This window comes from Myotis davidii, unplaced genomic scaffold, assembly GCF_000327345.1.
Source record: "Myotis davidii unplaced genomic scaffold, ASM32734v1 scaffold993, whole genome shotgun sequence".
Taxonomy (NCBI): domain Eukaryota; kingdom Metazoa; phylum Chordata; class Mammalia; order Chiroptera; family Vespertilionidae; genus Myotis; species Myotis davidii.
Genome location: NW_006285483.1, coordinates 1,994,467 through 2,008,912, shown reverse-complemented (window position 1 = coordinate 2,008,912; position 14,446 = coordinate 1,994,467). Strand labels below are relative to the sequence as shown.

The window sequence follows — 14,446 nt, the reverse complement described above, 5'->3', positions numbered from 1 at the left end:
CGGAAGAGTTCCTAAATAGGTCACCCGAGTCCTCGCTGAAAGACAAAACTAAAAGCAAAACACAGCTTTGCCCTGCAAAGTTCGAATATCCTTCCCCTTCTTCTAGTGGGGAAACTGAGGCTCATGGAAAGGGCTCAGACACTTGCCTGAAGCGTTGAGCAGGGACCGCCACAGAACCCAGGCCTGTGTGCAGTCACCGTTTCTCCTTCCCCCACATCCACCCCAGGCTACCTTGGCACAACCAACAGACTCAGGACTGGGGTGAGTGTCAGCAAACATTACCCAATCACCCAACAACATTTCCTAACTCTCTTTCTCCCATGGGCAGAACCAATGATCCAAAAGATACTCAAAACATTTCTGTTTAAAATGGCAATTCCTTAAAAATAAAATAAATAAATAGATAAAATAAAATGTCAGTTCCTTAAAGGCATGCCAACAACACTCATAAACCACCAATAAGGCTCACGGGGTCGGCGCAGCTCTCTGCCTCTCTACAGGGAGACCATGTTTGGTGCCTTTACTGGGAATGTAAAGGATAATTTCCTAAACTCCCAAAATCTAGCTCGAGGAATTTCTGTAGAGTTTCCACCTTTTTTTTTTTTTTTCAATAAGGAACGCAACAGGAAAAGGCACTTGTCCTGCAAAAGTGGTAAAGAAGAAAAAAAAAGCCCATTTTGGAGACGACGAGACAGAGGAGCTGGACAAAGCCGCCAGACATAGGTCCAGAAGGAGGGCCAGGTGACTCTCCAGTTAGTCCTGCAAATACTGGCCATCACAGGCAACCTCTTACCTTCCCAAAGCCAAAGCTGTGGATGTTTTGGGCAGAAATGACTCCAGTTTTACGCAGTCGTTTAGAAGGGCCATTCGGGCTTCTAGAAATATTTAAAAGAGGAAATAAATAAGGATTAATCACCGAGATCCAGAGGAACAACCATGAACCAAGTTTTCAGAATGTGTAGTGGCTTTTGACTTTACTACTTAACTTGTCATCATGGAACTGCAGGGGATATGAGCCACCTCTCAGAGGGCACCTGTGATTCTCACCTCCTAGGAATCACGCTCTTGTGCAGCCCCTCTCAGGACAGACAGAGCTGGTAACCCAACAGCTTATTGCAGAAAGGACAGTGGTGAGATTCCCAAGGCTAAATCCACCAGGGCTCCTGCCCTGATCTCTCTCAGGTCACTTGCTCTGGATGAGGCACCAATAAGGAAGCCTGACACCGAGCCAGGTGAGTGTGCCGTGCCGTCTTGGAGCTGGATCCTGCAGCCCCAGTCATGACAGCCCAGCAGACATCTCTACTGAAACCTTTGGAGAAACCCTGAACTACAACCACCCAGCTAAGCCATTCCCTGATCCCCGACCAACAGAAACTATGTGAGATACAAATGAACACTACTGTTTGAAGCTGCTAAGTTGGGGGGTGGGGGTGATTCATTAGGCAGCAATAACGAGTACAGATGGTCAAAGTTGGAAAGAATCATAAAGCTTCTCTTGTCCACCTTTCTCATGTTACAGATGGGGAAAGTGCAGCCTGGGGTCACAGAGCAGCAGCAGAGACTAAGCCGGGGCCCTAAGTTGTCTGCCAAGATCCTCCAGGCTGGCCAGGAGGTGTGAGCATTGGAACAGGTGGGGGCACAGAGGCAGATGAGGAATGTGGGCGTTTACCCTGATAGTCATGGGAAAGACCCTAAGAAGGTATTTTTGTACAAACTGAGGGGCACAACCCAACTTCCATTTCGAACAGGTCACTCCGGGCTCTGAGTGAGGAGCCCGACTGGCAGGAGAAGCAGCCGGGGGAGCATTAGGCATCACTGCTCAGGGGCATCTCGGACTCATCCCGCCCGAGAAGCCAGCAGCGTCCTGGTCACCAGAGAACCAGGGCTCCATGTGCACAGAAGGACGGGATGGGGGAGCCCGCCAGAGTGTGACGAAGCAAGCCATCAGAGAAAACCAAAATGAGAAGGTTTCTCTGACTACAAACCCTAAGGCAATAAAGTCCCAAGAATTTAAAATAACTGAGCCTGCGGCCGTCTCCTGCAGCCGCCCTCCCCACGTTAGCAGCTCAAAACGACCCAAGGAACTGTAAATTAAGTATTTGTGGTCATTTGCAACCTTAGTAATAAAGAAATATGCTTTCCATAGTTCAAGATATCAAAACAACAACAACAACTCCATCCAGAGGTTCTGAGAAAGGCTTTCTGCTAAGCTGCCTAGACCTGAAGAGTTCCTTCTCTGCTGAGCCCTGGGCATCTCCTACGGGAGCCCAGAACTCACTGCCCTGGACATTCCTGGCCAGGGAATGGCCATCCTTCTCCAGTGGCCACACCTCCTTCTGAGCTCATCCCTGTGGGTGAGCCAGAGGCTGGAGGGACATCTGTGGCCCACACTCCGGGGGCCTGTGAGGGGCTGGGGCGATGCCGGATATCCCACTCGGCTCGAGGCAGCACTCACCCCGGCACGAGGCCCCCGAACCGGGGCAGGCTGCAGATGAGCCGCTCAGTGGAGTCCACCTTCTTCAGGAGGTCACAGGAGAAGTCCTGGACGACGGCCTGCATGTGCGAGGCGCAGCGATGCATGAACTCCACCATCTGCAACACCACAGAGAGGCTCAGTGCCGCACGGCAAGGGGCTCCCGCCCTTCAGAGGAATTGTGAGGTGGTCTGAGGTGAATGGTCTAGGAGCCGGGTGCCCCCCAACAGGAAAGGGAGGGTCTAAGTCAGCGGTTCTCAAGCTGTGGGTCGCGACCCCTTTGGCCGTCAAAGGACCCGTTCACAGGGATCGCCTAAGACCATCCTGCGTATCAGATATTTACATGACGATTCATCACAGTAGCAACATTACAGTTATGAAGTAGCAACGAAAATAATTTTATGGTTGGGTCACAACATGAGGAACTGTATTTAAAGGGCCAGAAGGCTGAGAACCACTGGTGATTTTCCAAAGGTATGAAATGTTTTCAGGGAGATGTTGGCAATAATTTCCTCCAAGTCCCTCCTCCTTCAACAGATACACTAGGCAGGAAGAGTGAAATGATTTGTCCAAGGTCCAACAGCTAATGAGCTGGAGAACCAGAGGAAGGGCAGTGAGGGGAGAAAACTCTGTCCACCTCCCCGCTTCCCTTCTTGTGCTGTCCCAGGGCCAGCCTCTAGCCCTGGGCTCCTGGCTCCCAGCCCAATGCTCGGCCTTGGGGGTGCTGCAGAGGGGGCCCCCCCTTACCACAGTGCCGCACTCCTTCCCAGCTGTCAGGGCCCAGGCCTGCGGGCTTTGACCCTTCTCGTCGTGGAGTCGAAGGTCACCCCCTGCATCCAACACTTTGCTGAGGATCCACTGATTGCCTGAAAACGCTGCTGCGTGCACCGGGGTGCTCCCATCGAAGCAGCGGCTGGAGGGGGAGACAAGGCGTGTCCACGGCAACACCCCTCCCTTCCACAGAGCAGGGGGAATTCAGTGGGTGACAGGAGGCGTCCTTTCTACAGGGCACCTTTGGCGATGAGGATCATAGTCATGCCATTTGGAAGGTGTCCGGTCTGGACCAAAATGAGCTTTACATACACACCCTTTCTCCATCCTCACCTCTACCCTTCAAGGCACTATCACTTCCCAAGAATAAGTGAGGAACCAAAAGGGCAGAACTGAGGGCCACAGCCCGGTACGGGTGTGGTTCCAAACTGGTGTTCTTTCCCCCTCTGATCCCTGACACTGGCTGCCCTGAAAACAATTCATGTTTGCTGAGTCCTGGGGTCCGGCTGGTGAAGCACAGCCTAACCAGAGACCGTCTCTCTCACGTGGGAATGTCTCTAGCTCCCAAGTCCTATGGTAGAGGCCCACAGACCTTGGCATGAGCCATCTGGGCAAGAAGGACCTAGAAGTCAGAAAAATTTAACCAAAGCCAATAAACTATCTTGGCCCTTATTGTGTCCAAGGTATAGTGAGATGTGACCTGTAGCTGTGATTCCTAACTTGGCTGCAGGACAGAATCACCTGGAGAGCTTTCTCTCTTTAACTGAAAACAAAAACAGCTGATCCGGTGGGGCGCGGTGGTTGAGTGTTGACCCATGAACCAGAAGGTTGTGGTTCGAGTCCCGGTCAGGGCACATGCCCGAGCTGCAGGCTTGATCCCCAGTAGGGGGCGTGCAGGAGGCAGCCAGTTGATGATTCTTCTCATCATTGATGTTTCTATCTCTCCCTTCCTCTCTGAAATCAATAAAAACATTTTTGTTTAAAGAAAAACACAAATGGGGAAAGAGAAGTCAAGTAAGTCCTTCCTCTCCGAAATCAATAAAAACATTTTTTTAAAGAAAAATAAAAATGGGGAAAGAGAAGTCAAGTAAGGAGGAAGAAGAGATAAGAAGAATAAGAACATTCTTCCAACTTCAGACCCCACAGATCTCCTGCCCAGAGGCAATTACTGTGTAAGCGTATCCTCCCAGAAATTCCCTGTGCATATACCGGTAGGAATAAGAATGTGTTATATATGCCCTGACCGGTTTGGCTCAGTGGCTAGAGCGTCGGCCTGTGGACTGAGAGGTCCCGGGTTCGATTCCGGTCAAGGGCATGTGCCTTGGTTGTGCGCACATCCCCAGTGAGGGGTGCGCAGGAGGCAGCTGATCGATGTTTCTCTCATCGATGCTTCTAGCTCTCTGTCCCTCTCCCTTCCTCTCTGTGAAAAGTCAATAAAGTATATATATATTTTTAAAAAGAATGTGTTATATAAACTGTTTTGCACGCAATATATATGTTGAAGAAATTTCCATTTGAGACCATACAGGATAAGGAAAAAGTAGCTTTGCAGTTGTTCCTATGGAAAATAAAGCAACAATTAATGAACAATAATATAAGAATAAACTATTTTGCATACTCACAAATGTAAACCTACTTTTTTTAAAAACTGTGTTTTGTTTTTATTGATTTTAGAGAGAGAGGAAGGGAGCAGGAGAAAGAAACATCGACATCAACATTGATCAGCTACCTCCTGCATGCCCCCCATTGGGGATCGAGCCCACAACCCGGGCATGTGCCCTGACCGGGAATCGGACCCTGACCTCCTGGTTCATAGGTTGATGCTCCACTACAGAGCCACACTGGCTGGGCAGAATGTATATTTTTTACAAGTTCCCCAGGTGACACCAACATGCTGGCCTGTCCCCAGGCATCTGGGAAGGCCTGGGATGGCTCATGGGGAGCCAGCTTCTATTGCTGGGTTTGACAAGCAGTGCAGTACACTGTACTTTGAAAACTGTAATATCCTCTCTGCTCTAAAAACACATTTGTATAATGTTTTACAATCTTCTAATCATTCTTCCCATAAAAAGTAAGGAGGGATGAGGGGAGAGAGAGGACATTATTTTTCATTTCTCATGAATGCTAAAAAAGAAAGGAATAATGTTTTTTTATACCAAAATAAACCTTTCACTTAAAATTTCTGGGTATCAGTTCCCTAATCTGGAATATTAAAGATTTTTCTTCTTCTTTTTTTATTTATTTAATTTTGAGAGAGAGAGAGAGAGAGAGAGAGAGAGAGAGGAACGCCATGGACTTGTTGTTCCACTTATTTACATATTCATTGGTTGATTCTTGTATGTGTGTCCTGACTGATACAGGATCTGCAATCCTGGCACATTGGGGTGCTGCTCCAACCAACTGACCCACCGGGTCAGGGCTGGAAAACTAGAGTTGAATGATTTAATCTTTAAAGAATCCAGTACCCTGGCTGGATAGCTGAGTTGGTTAGAGCAGCATCCTGATAGGCAAAGGTTGCAGGTTCCATCTCCCCAGTCAGGGCACATACAAGAATCAACCAGAGAAGGCATAAGTAAGTGGAACAATAAACCGATGTTTCTCTCCCTCGCCCCTTCCTCTCTCTCTAAAATCAAAAATCAATTTTTAAAAAGAAGAAAAGAGCAATAAACGTCTACAAAACAGATGTACATGCAAACGCCTGGAAAATGTTGCATTTTGGGTTGTGGAACTGCAGGGAGTCCCAGATGGCCTCCCTAGAGAGCTGGTTTCTGCAAACATCAGGTGAGCGAGTCCTTTATCTGACCTTTCAAAGCAAAAATTTTCTTTGTATTATCTCTTGGTTACAGAATTCTCATACTGATTGTTTTTTGAGGGTTTTTTTTCTTTTTCCAAAGTTTTCTCCCACTAAGTAAGCAATCTTATAACAGAAAAGAGAACAACAACAGAAAAGTAAAACTTTCTGACATCAATATGGCTTGTTAAATACCTTGAACAGGACCTCTTTATGGGCAAACTACTATATGACTTTTATGATTGATTCACATTCTGGCTGAACTATGAAAATCAGATGGAATCATGTAAGCATTCAAAACCTGTTTGTTTCTACCCAGTGTGAACTGTAAAAATACAAGCTGTCTCATCTCTGTTGAGGAGGAAGTTGTAAAGATCTAGAGAGCTTAGTGTCTGGAACGGCTCTGGGAAAATCAAAAGTGCTAAGTAAAGAAAAGGGATGTTCATTGTAAAGCTGATTCATTACATTGTGTTGCTGTTCCATATTAAAATTTAGGCCAACTATTAATCTCATTCTTTTAAACCACGACTACAGGAACCAGGCAAAAATCATCCTGATAAAGGGATGCCAAGTATATTAATTGGTAAAAACCGCTTAAATAAATCTTACAAATTATAACCTGGGGTAAAATATGAAAAGCATGCTGTTAATGACTAACTAGTTAATAAATGAATGAATGACAAATAAGTTTCACTTATTTCATAGGGCCAAGTAAAACTGTGTTTATTAACATTGAAGGTATGTTTCAACATACACATACAACTGAATGTCATTGACATACGTTTGTAAAAGTTATTTTACTATCTTGTCGGATTAGTTTCCAAATGCCTAACTCATCTTAAAAGCATACACTACTATTTATTTTCTAGCGATAATAGAAAATTATCTACTTACTGATTTGGATCTGATCCATAATCCACCAGAATATCAACCAGTTTTGTAAGGCCTAATAATGATGCAAGGAAAAGCGGCGTCTGGCCCAAGGAGTTAACTGCATCAACATAAATTCCTGCAAAGCAAATATCAGGATCAATGTAAAGAACAGGACATTTCCTGAGAGAAAACTAGGAAAATTCATATTAAGGGGCAAAAAATCAAAATTCCCTTGAGCAGCACTTATATGTATTACTACTGCAAACTGTTTCTCAAAAAAGAAAAGCTCCGTGAGCTGGTTTGACTCAGCGGATAGAGCTGAGGGGTCCCAGGTTCAATTCCGGACAAGAGCACATGCTTGGGTCTCTCTCATCATTGACGTTTCTATCTTTCTCTCCCTCTCGGAAATAAATAAAAAAATATTTTTTAAAAAAAACAAAAAACGTCATTTACTGCCTGGCCAACCTATGAAACAGAGGGCATCCCCAGTGAGCAGGAGGCAGCTGATCAGCGATTCCCTCTCATCATTGATGTTTCTCTCTCTCTCACTCTCTGAAATAAATTTAAAAAAAACACGTTATATACTCAGGAAGTTGCACTGAAGTGTTTTACCACTTCATGTGTGAAAAAAAAAATTTTTTTTAACCTACAGAGGGCATGAGGAATGGGGTGGTGGTAGTAATGATACTGTGTAAGGGTGAGGACAGTAATATAAAATAATTACTTGAAACAATAAATTTATATTTATATCCCATCCCAATAAAACAGAAACTTAATTTGATGGAGAAAGAGGTCAATGCCCAAATTTTATTTTTAATGTAAAGATGTGTTTTATTTCTACTGGGGAAAAGAGGAGAATAGAACTGTTTTCCAATTTGCTCTCCAGTGTGTACGCACATACCCCCACACATACGAAAACATACACAAATGCACACCAAAAATACCCCAAACAAAAAAACCCCCAAGAATCAAACATCAAAACACCCTCAAACTGCACCAATACTTCTTATTCTGACCAAAAGAAAAGATACGGGGAGGAAGTGCAAAATCAAATGATGGAAATGCTGAACAAACAGCATTGTTAATATACAAAATATTTGTATTACTGAAGTAGTAACAGTTGATGTTTTTTGTGTCGGTAAAACTTTGGAGCCACATAGCTGATTTGTTAGGTCTAGTCCATGCCAGCTTCCAAAAACCAGAAAAGATTTTAGTTAGCTTCATTGTTTGATGCATCAAAATTTTTACAAGATGTGGAACATCATCATCTTCCTCTTCAATGTCTTCTGGTTTGGGGGCTTTGCTATCTAACACTCACCCAGGAAATTGTTCTGCTAACTTCCGAAAGCTTGTTAAGCTGTCGGCACCAAGCTGACATGATATTTCAGGAAGCTTTTCTGTGAATGGTTTGGCTTCTGCATGACCAGTAATTGTAAAGGTGTTAGCAGAAAGGGAAGCTTGGATTTGGGGATTATTGAAATAACTACCCCATCATCTCCAAGCATGCTTACCTCTTCTATAACAACTCTATTACTCAGAACCACTCTTCTGTCATCAGCTTTAGCTTTTCTAAGGGCCACCCTCTGTCTTGGAGCTGGACCTTAGATGCTCAACCCGGCCTGACCCAGAAGTTTAACAAACCTTCCCTGAACCATGCTGGTGGAAACAGGAAAATAACTCCACACTAGCTAACAGCAAAACTGACGGCATAACTACCTACACGCTCAACACTGCCAGTTGAAGGTTAACTAAAGCTTCATTTGTACCTTAAAAGAAACCACTCAGACTGCGTCCTCTCCCTCTTGCCCTCCCAAAGGAGAACAAGAACGATCATCAATGGCAAGTGGCAGTTGCAGAGGCAACACCAAAAGCCGGCTTCACGCTCAGGAGAGCACGCTGCGCCTCCTCCTCGTGGTTTCGGGTGCTCTACACGATCAGAGAAACTTCTCTAGTAACGAACTATAGAAATGATCCCTGAAAGTATAGTCTTAACTCCGCACCGCGGGCGTTTCCGCACTGAACGAAAGCCACACATATTACAGCGATGGCGAGTTTTTCTAACGTGGTGCTATTTTGCCCATATATATACTGCCATGTATTCTCTCAAAATTTTTTCATTCAGAAAGCTCGACAAAGCGTTTTAAATCCTAGCGTTTCCGAGAACAGTTAATTACAGTTCACTGTAATTAACATGCAATTGCTAAACAGCCAATCACACGCCAGTAATGACCAACCCGCCCCGCTTCCCCCGCGGTCCCGCGGCGCCGTTTACCACGTAAACGCTGACTACACCCGAGTGCGCGGGCGCGTCGGGGGACAAGCCTCAGTTTAGACCTCCGCGTGGCAGCGGAGACATTTCACAAGAAAAACATAAAAGCGGAAGATAAAAGCGATGACCCAAAGCAGAACTCTGACCTCTGCAAAGCGCTTCCTATTGTTTTATTTTGTCCTGTGATCCAAGTGCCAGACATATACATGTTTTCCAAATCAAGTGATCATTAGGTACATAGGAATTGTAAATTGTGTTTAAACAAACAGGACAGTACATCTGTTTAAAGAAAAAGAAAAAGGGAAAACCCGACCCCGGCCAGTGTGGCTCAGCGGTTGGACGTGGACGTACGAACCACGAGTTCACCACTGGGGTTTCCCGCTCCATCCCCAGCTGGGGGCCTGGGAGAGGCAACCAATCCACGGTTCTCTCTCATCACTGATGTTTCTCTCTCTCCCTCTCCCTTCCTCTCTGAAACAAATAAAAAAACATTCTTTTAAAAAAAGAAGAGGCCAGCTACATAATTTAAAAAAACCTTCCCTTTCTCTTTCCCCTAAGAAAGTACATCCCAACCCAAAATTAACCTTTCTTTTCTTTCACTGATAACACCTTTGACCCACCCTACTTCCTATAAAAGCTTTCTATTTTGTACCACTCAGAGAATGGGCTGACGCCTAATTCATGGACCACTTAATAAAGCTGATCAGGTCTTTAGACACTTGTTTGAATTTTGTGGGTTTTTTGTTGTTGCTAATCCTCAGGATAATTTCTTTTCCGCTGATGTTTAGGAGGAGGATGGGGGAGGGAGGGAGAGGTGGATATGAGGCATTGACTGGTTGCCTCCTGCAGGCGCCCCGCACACCTGAACCCAGGTATGGGCCCTTGACCAGGAATCAGACCCGCCCCCCTTCAGTGCTCAGGTTGACACTTTTACCACTGAGCAAATCTGGCCAGAGATGAATTTTGTTTTTAAACAAATCATTCCCCTATTTAAAGCTTCCTAGCTTCCCAGCTCTTGGGCCAAAAATGAAACATATCTTGCCCACTTGGTGTGGCTCAGTGGTTGAGTGTCTACCCCTGAACTAGGAGGTCACATGCCCAGGTTTCCCCTCTCCCTTTCTCTCTGAAATCAATAAAAACATATTAAAAATAAATAAATAAAGCCTATCTAAATAGCTTATAAAGCCCTGCATATCTGTCTCCCTACCAGACTGTCTCCCTAATCTGTATACAGGGTAGGGACTTTTCTCATTTGCTGGAGGCAATCCATCCATGTTTCGCTCTTTCTTCCCCAATCCCTTCAATAAAAACATATCCTTGGATGATTAAAAAGCAAAACAAAGAGAAACAAACCCAAACTCCAGATGCAGAAAATTAACAAAGGATTGTGCCCAAAAGATATGGATATTAAATGCTAAGTAATGGTTGGAAAAAATAACACGGCGTGAGCATCTACCTAAGAACCCAGAAGTCACGGTTGGATTCACCTGCCTGGGTTGAGAGCAGATGATCCCCAGTGTGGGGGTGCTAACCAATGGCTCTCTCTCATCTTTGATGTTTCTCTATCTTTCTCTCCCTAAAATCAATAAAAGCTCATCTTAAATAAACAAACAAACATAAATAAATAAACAAATAGACATGATAAAACCAAGGTTACACACTTTGACTTGGTTGGAGCCTCATCCCATGCACTGGAACACAATGCTAATTTTAAAATGCCTCATCAGGAGATGGTACATACAAGAATCAACCAATGGAGTAACAAGACACTCAGGGACATTACCAACTATACTGACACTTATATATATATATTTGTTTTTTTACAGAGGAAGGGAGAGGGATAAAGAGTTAGAAACATCGATCAGCTGCCTCCTGCACATCCCCGCCGCCCCGCCCGCAACCCTTGACCAAAATCGAAACCCGGGACCCCTCAATTCGAAGACTGATGCTCCACCCACTGAGCCAAATCAACTATACTGACATTTAAACAGGAAAAACCAGAAGCCACTCAGACTGCGTCCTCTCCCTCTTGCCCTCCCGAAGGAGAACAAGAACGATCATCAATGGCAAGTGGCAGTTGCAGAGGCAACACCAAGAGCCGGCTTCACGCTCAGGAGAGGACGCTGCGCCTCTTCCTCGTGGTTTCGGGTGCTCTACACGATCAGAGAAACTTCTCTAGTAAGGAACTATAGAAATGATCCCTGAAAGTATAGTCTTAACTTCTAGCTCCCAGCTTCTGGTGGGTCTGTGGCAGCTACACACATTTTAGTCATGGTGACATTACTTAGGTAAATTTAACCTAACAAATTACGTGCTATTTAATATTTTATAAAAATGAAAATGGAAAAGTTTAAAACATCAGTTTCACTTGTAAATTCACCAGAAACACTTCAAAACAACAATATTAACATAGGGCTTATTAGCATAGAGCTTTCTACTAGCAGCCAATCACATGTTGCAGGCAACTTACTCCAACCCAGAGCGAGATGCTATTATCCTACCCACCACACCAGGCACCACCTGGGTCCAGGGGGTCAGGCCATCTCACTACAGGTTAAGGAAATGCTGCTCTTGCTATTGGTCAGGGTGAACTGCCTGCTACAGAAGTACACGAGCTTGGGGAGCTCAGGTTTCCTTTGCCTTGAAAGAAGCAGGAGGGTTACTGGATAGCTGCAGGAGAGGGGCTGGTCAACAGAAAAACCAAGACCATGCCAGGGTTAGAGGGTTAGAACTTTCTGCTCCGCACTGCCCCTCACCTCAAACCCCGCCCCCACCTTTGGCAGGGAAGAGGGACTGGAGATTGAGTGGAATCACCAATGGCCAGTGATTTAATCAACCCTGCTCAGGCAATGCAGCCTCCATAAAAGCCCCTAAGCAATGAGGCTCAGAGAGCTTCCAGACTGGTGAACACATGAAGCACTGAGGTGGTGGTGTATCCGAATAGGACATGGAGACTTGTATCCTTTATAATGAACCAGTAATGGTAAGTAAAATGTCTCCTTGAATTCTGTGAGTCACTCTAGCAAATTACTGAACCTGGGTAAGGAAGGTTAAGAGCAGATTAGATACGACAAAGGAAGAGGCATCAAATTGACAATAGGAGAAAATACTTAACATAGCTGTGAGGTATGTGGGACAATACCCAAAAGTCTGACATAAATATAAGTGGATTTCCAGAGACAATACCCAAAAGTCTGACATAAATATGAGTGGATTTCCAGAAGGTGGGGAGAGAATGGAACAGAAAGAGTGTCTGAAGAAATAATGACAGAAAGGTTCCCAAATTTGTAAAAGATTAATTTGCATATTCAAGGTAAGAAACCCACGGAGAAAAAATATAAAGAAAATCACCCCTAGACCGCCATAATCAAACCACTTAATTTCTTTTTTTAAAAAATGTCACTCTAGCAAATTACTGAACCTGGGTAAGGTTAAGAGCAGATTAGATACGACAGAGGAAGAGGCATCAACTTGACAATAGGAGAAAATTCTTAACAGAGCTTTGAGGATTGTGGGACAATACCCAAAAGTCTGACATAAATATGAGTGGATTTCCAGAAGGTGGGGAGAGAATGTCATATATCCATTTTGTCATGCAGAAATTATGATGTGTTTGATCTCATAAAATGTTTGGATGGCATTTTTTTATATAAATAATTCGGAGGACAGGAACACATTTAGGAAAGAGAATTCACCCTGCTTTTGTTCTTGGGGATTGAGGGGTAACCTAATATAGAATAAACAATTTTAATGTGTTTGTTATAATGTCATTCTTTAATTAGAAACACCAATGATGAGAGAGAATCATTGATCGGCTGCCTCCTGCATGCCTCCAACCAGGGATCGAGCTTGCAATCCAGGCATGTGCCCTTGACCAGAATTGAACCCAGGACCCTGCAGTCTGCAGGCAGAGGCTCTATCCACTGAGCCAAACTGGCCAGGGCTAATTTCTTTAAAGTATATATGATTTTTTAAATCGAAAATTATAAAGTTATATTATGGGGTTCAAAATTCATACAAATATAACACGTATGGAATCTTTATAATAAAGGATGGGGAAGGGGAGAAATGAGCCTGTATGGTTGAAATTTGTATTCTGTGAAGTGGCACAATATTAAGTAGACTGTGAAAAATTAAAGATACATTATGATACTCACTAGAGTAACCACTAAAAATATGATACAGAGAAGTATAGCTAAAAAGCCAGGATCAATAGTTCCCTAGCATAAGACCTCTATTAAACAATATGACTGCATTGGTAGGGAACATCTCATCTGATTTCCCCAAGAATTCAGTTTTTAGGAATGACCTGTTTTTCCTTCCAACACTATCAGAAATGTGGACCCAGTTGCATCTGCTATTTCAACACAGTGCCTACCTTTCTTAAGAATCTTCTTCACTTTTAGGTAACTCCCTTCTCTAACATATTCATGAAGCTGAGCTTCCAAGGAGTCACCTTTTAAGGAACCAAGCCGAACAGGACAGGGAACTGGAAGCTGAACTGCCCGAGACATCCTGTTTCAAAAGAAAGGAACATGTTTATTCTAACTGGATCAGAAATGCAAGCAAGTAACTTGGAATCTTTCACCATTTTTTAAAATATATTTTATTGATCTTTTACAGAGAGGAAGGGAGAGAGATAGTTAGAAACATCGATGAGAGAGAGACATTGATCAGCCGCCTCCTGCACACTCCCCACTGGGGATGTGCCCACAACCAAGGTACATGCCCCTGACCAGAATCGAACCTGGGACCCCTGAGTCCGCAGCTCGACGCTCCATCCACTGAGCCAAACCGGTCAGGGCTATATGTCTTCTTGAAAGGGCAGTCTAGGGTAACCATATCCTCCACTCCATTCAGCTGGGTTGCCACCGGCACTGAGGGCCTGTTAATGTGGTGTTTGTTCTTCCCCATACTCCTGACATTGGGTTGCTGAAAGAAGTCCCCACTGTCTTCTTACAACTGGACAAACCCAACTTGTATTTTCAGGCTCTGTCATTCTGGAATGTTCACCTGCATGTGACACTGCTGCTTAATCTTTTATTGCTTATTTTATTGACATAAAATATATACAACATAAAATGTACCATTTTAAACATTTTTCAGTGTTCAGTTCACTGGCATTGAGTATATAAACACTGCTGTGCAACCATCGACCTCCAACACTTTTTTTCATTTTCCCAAACTGGAATTCCATACCCATGAAACACTAACTCCCCATTTTCTCCTCCCAGCCCTGGGCAACAACCATTCTACTTTCTGTCTTTAT

The 14,446-nt window shown here is 44.3% G+C and overlaps 1 protein-coding gene across 1 annotated transcript in view; it reads right to left on the bottom strand.

Annotated features, from left to right (window-relative positions):
* Nucleotides 1–13,691, bottom strand: part of TEX14 (testis expressed 14) — a 61,274-nt gene extending 47,583 nt beyond the window's left edge. Inside the window, exons 1-6 of the mRNA XM_006756193.2 lie at nucleotides 13,556–13,691; nucleotides 6,930–7,044; nucleotides 3,221–3,386; nucleotides 2,456–2,592; nucleotides 794–875; nucleotides 2–48 (exon numbers count right to left, since the gene is read on the bottom strand). Of these exons, the coding sequence (XP_006756256.1) occupies nucleotides 2–48; nucleotides 794–875; nucleotides 2,456–2,592; nucleotides 3,221–3,386; nucleotides 6,930–7,044; nucleotides 13,556–13,691 (683 nt within the window). The remainder of the gene's footprint in view (nucleotide 1; nucleotides 49–793; nucleotides 876–2,455; nucleotides 2,593–3,220; nucleotides 3,387–6,929; nucleotides 7,045–13,555) is intronic.
* Between the last annotated feature and the right edge of the window lie 755 nt (nucleotides 13,692–14,446).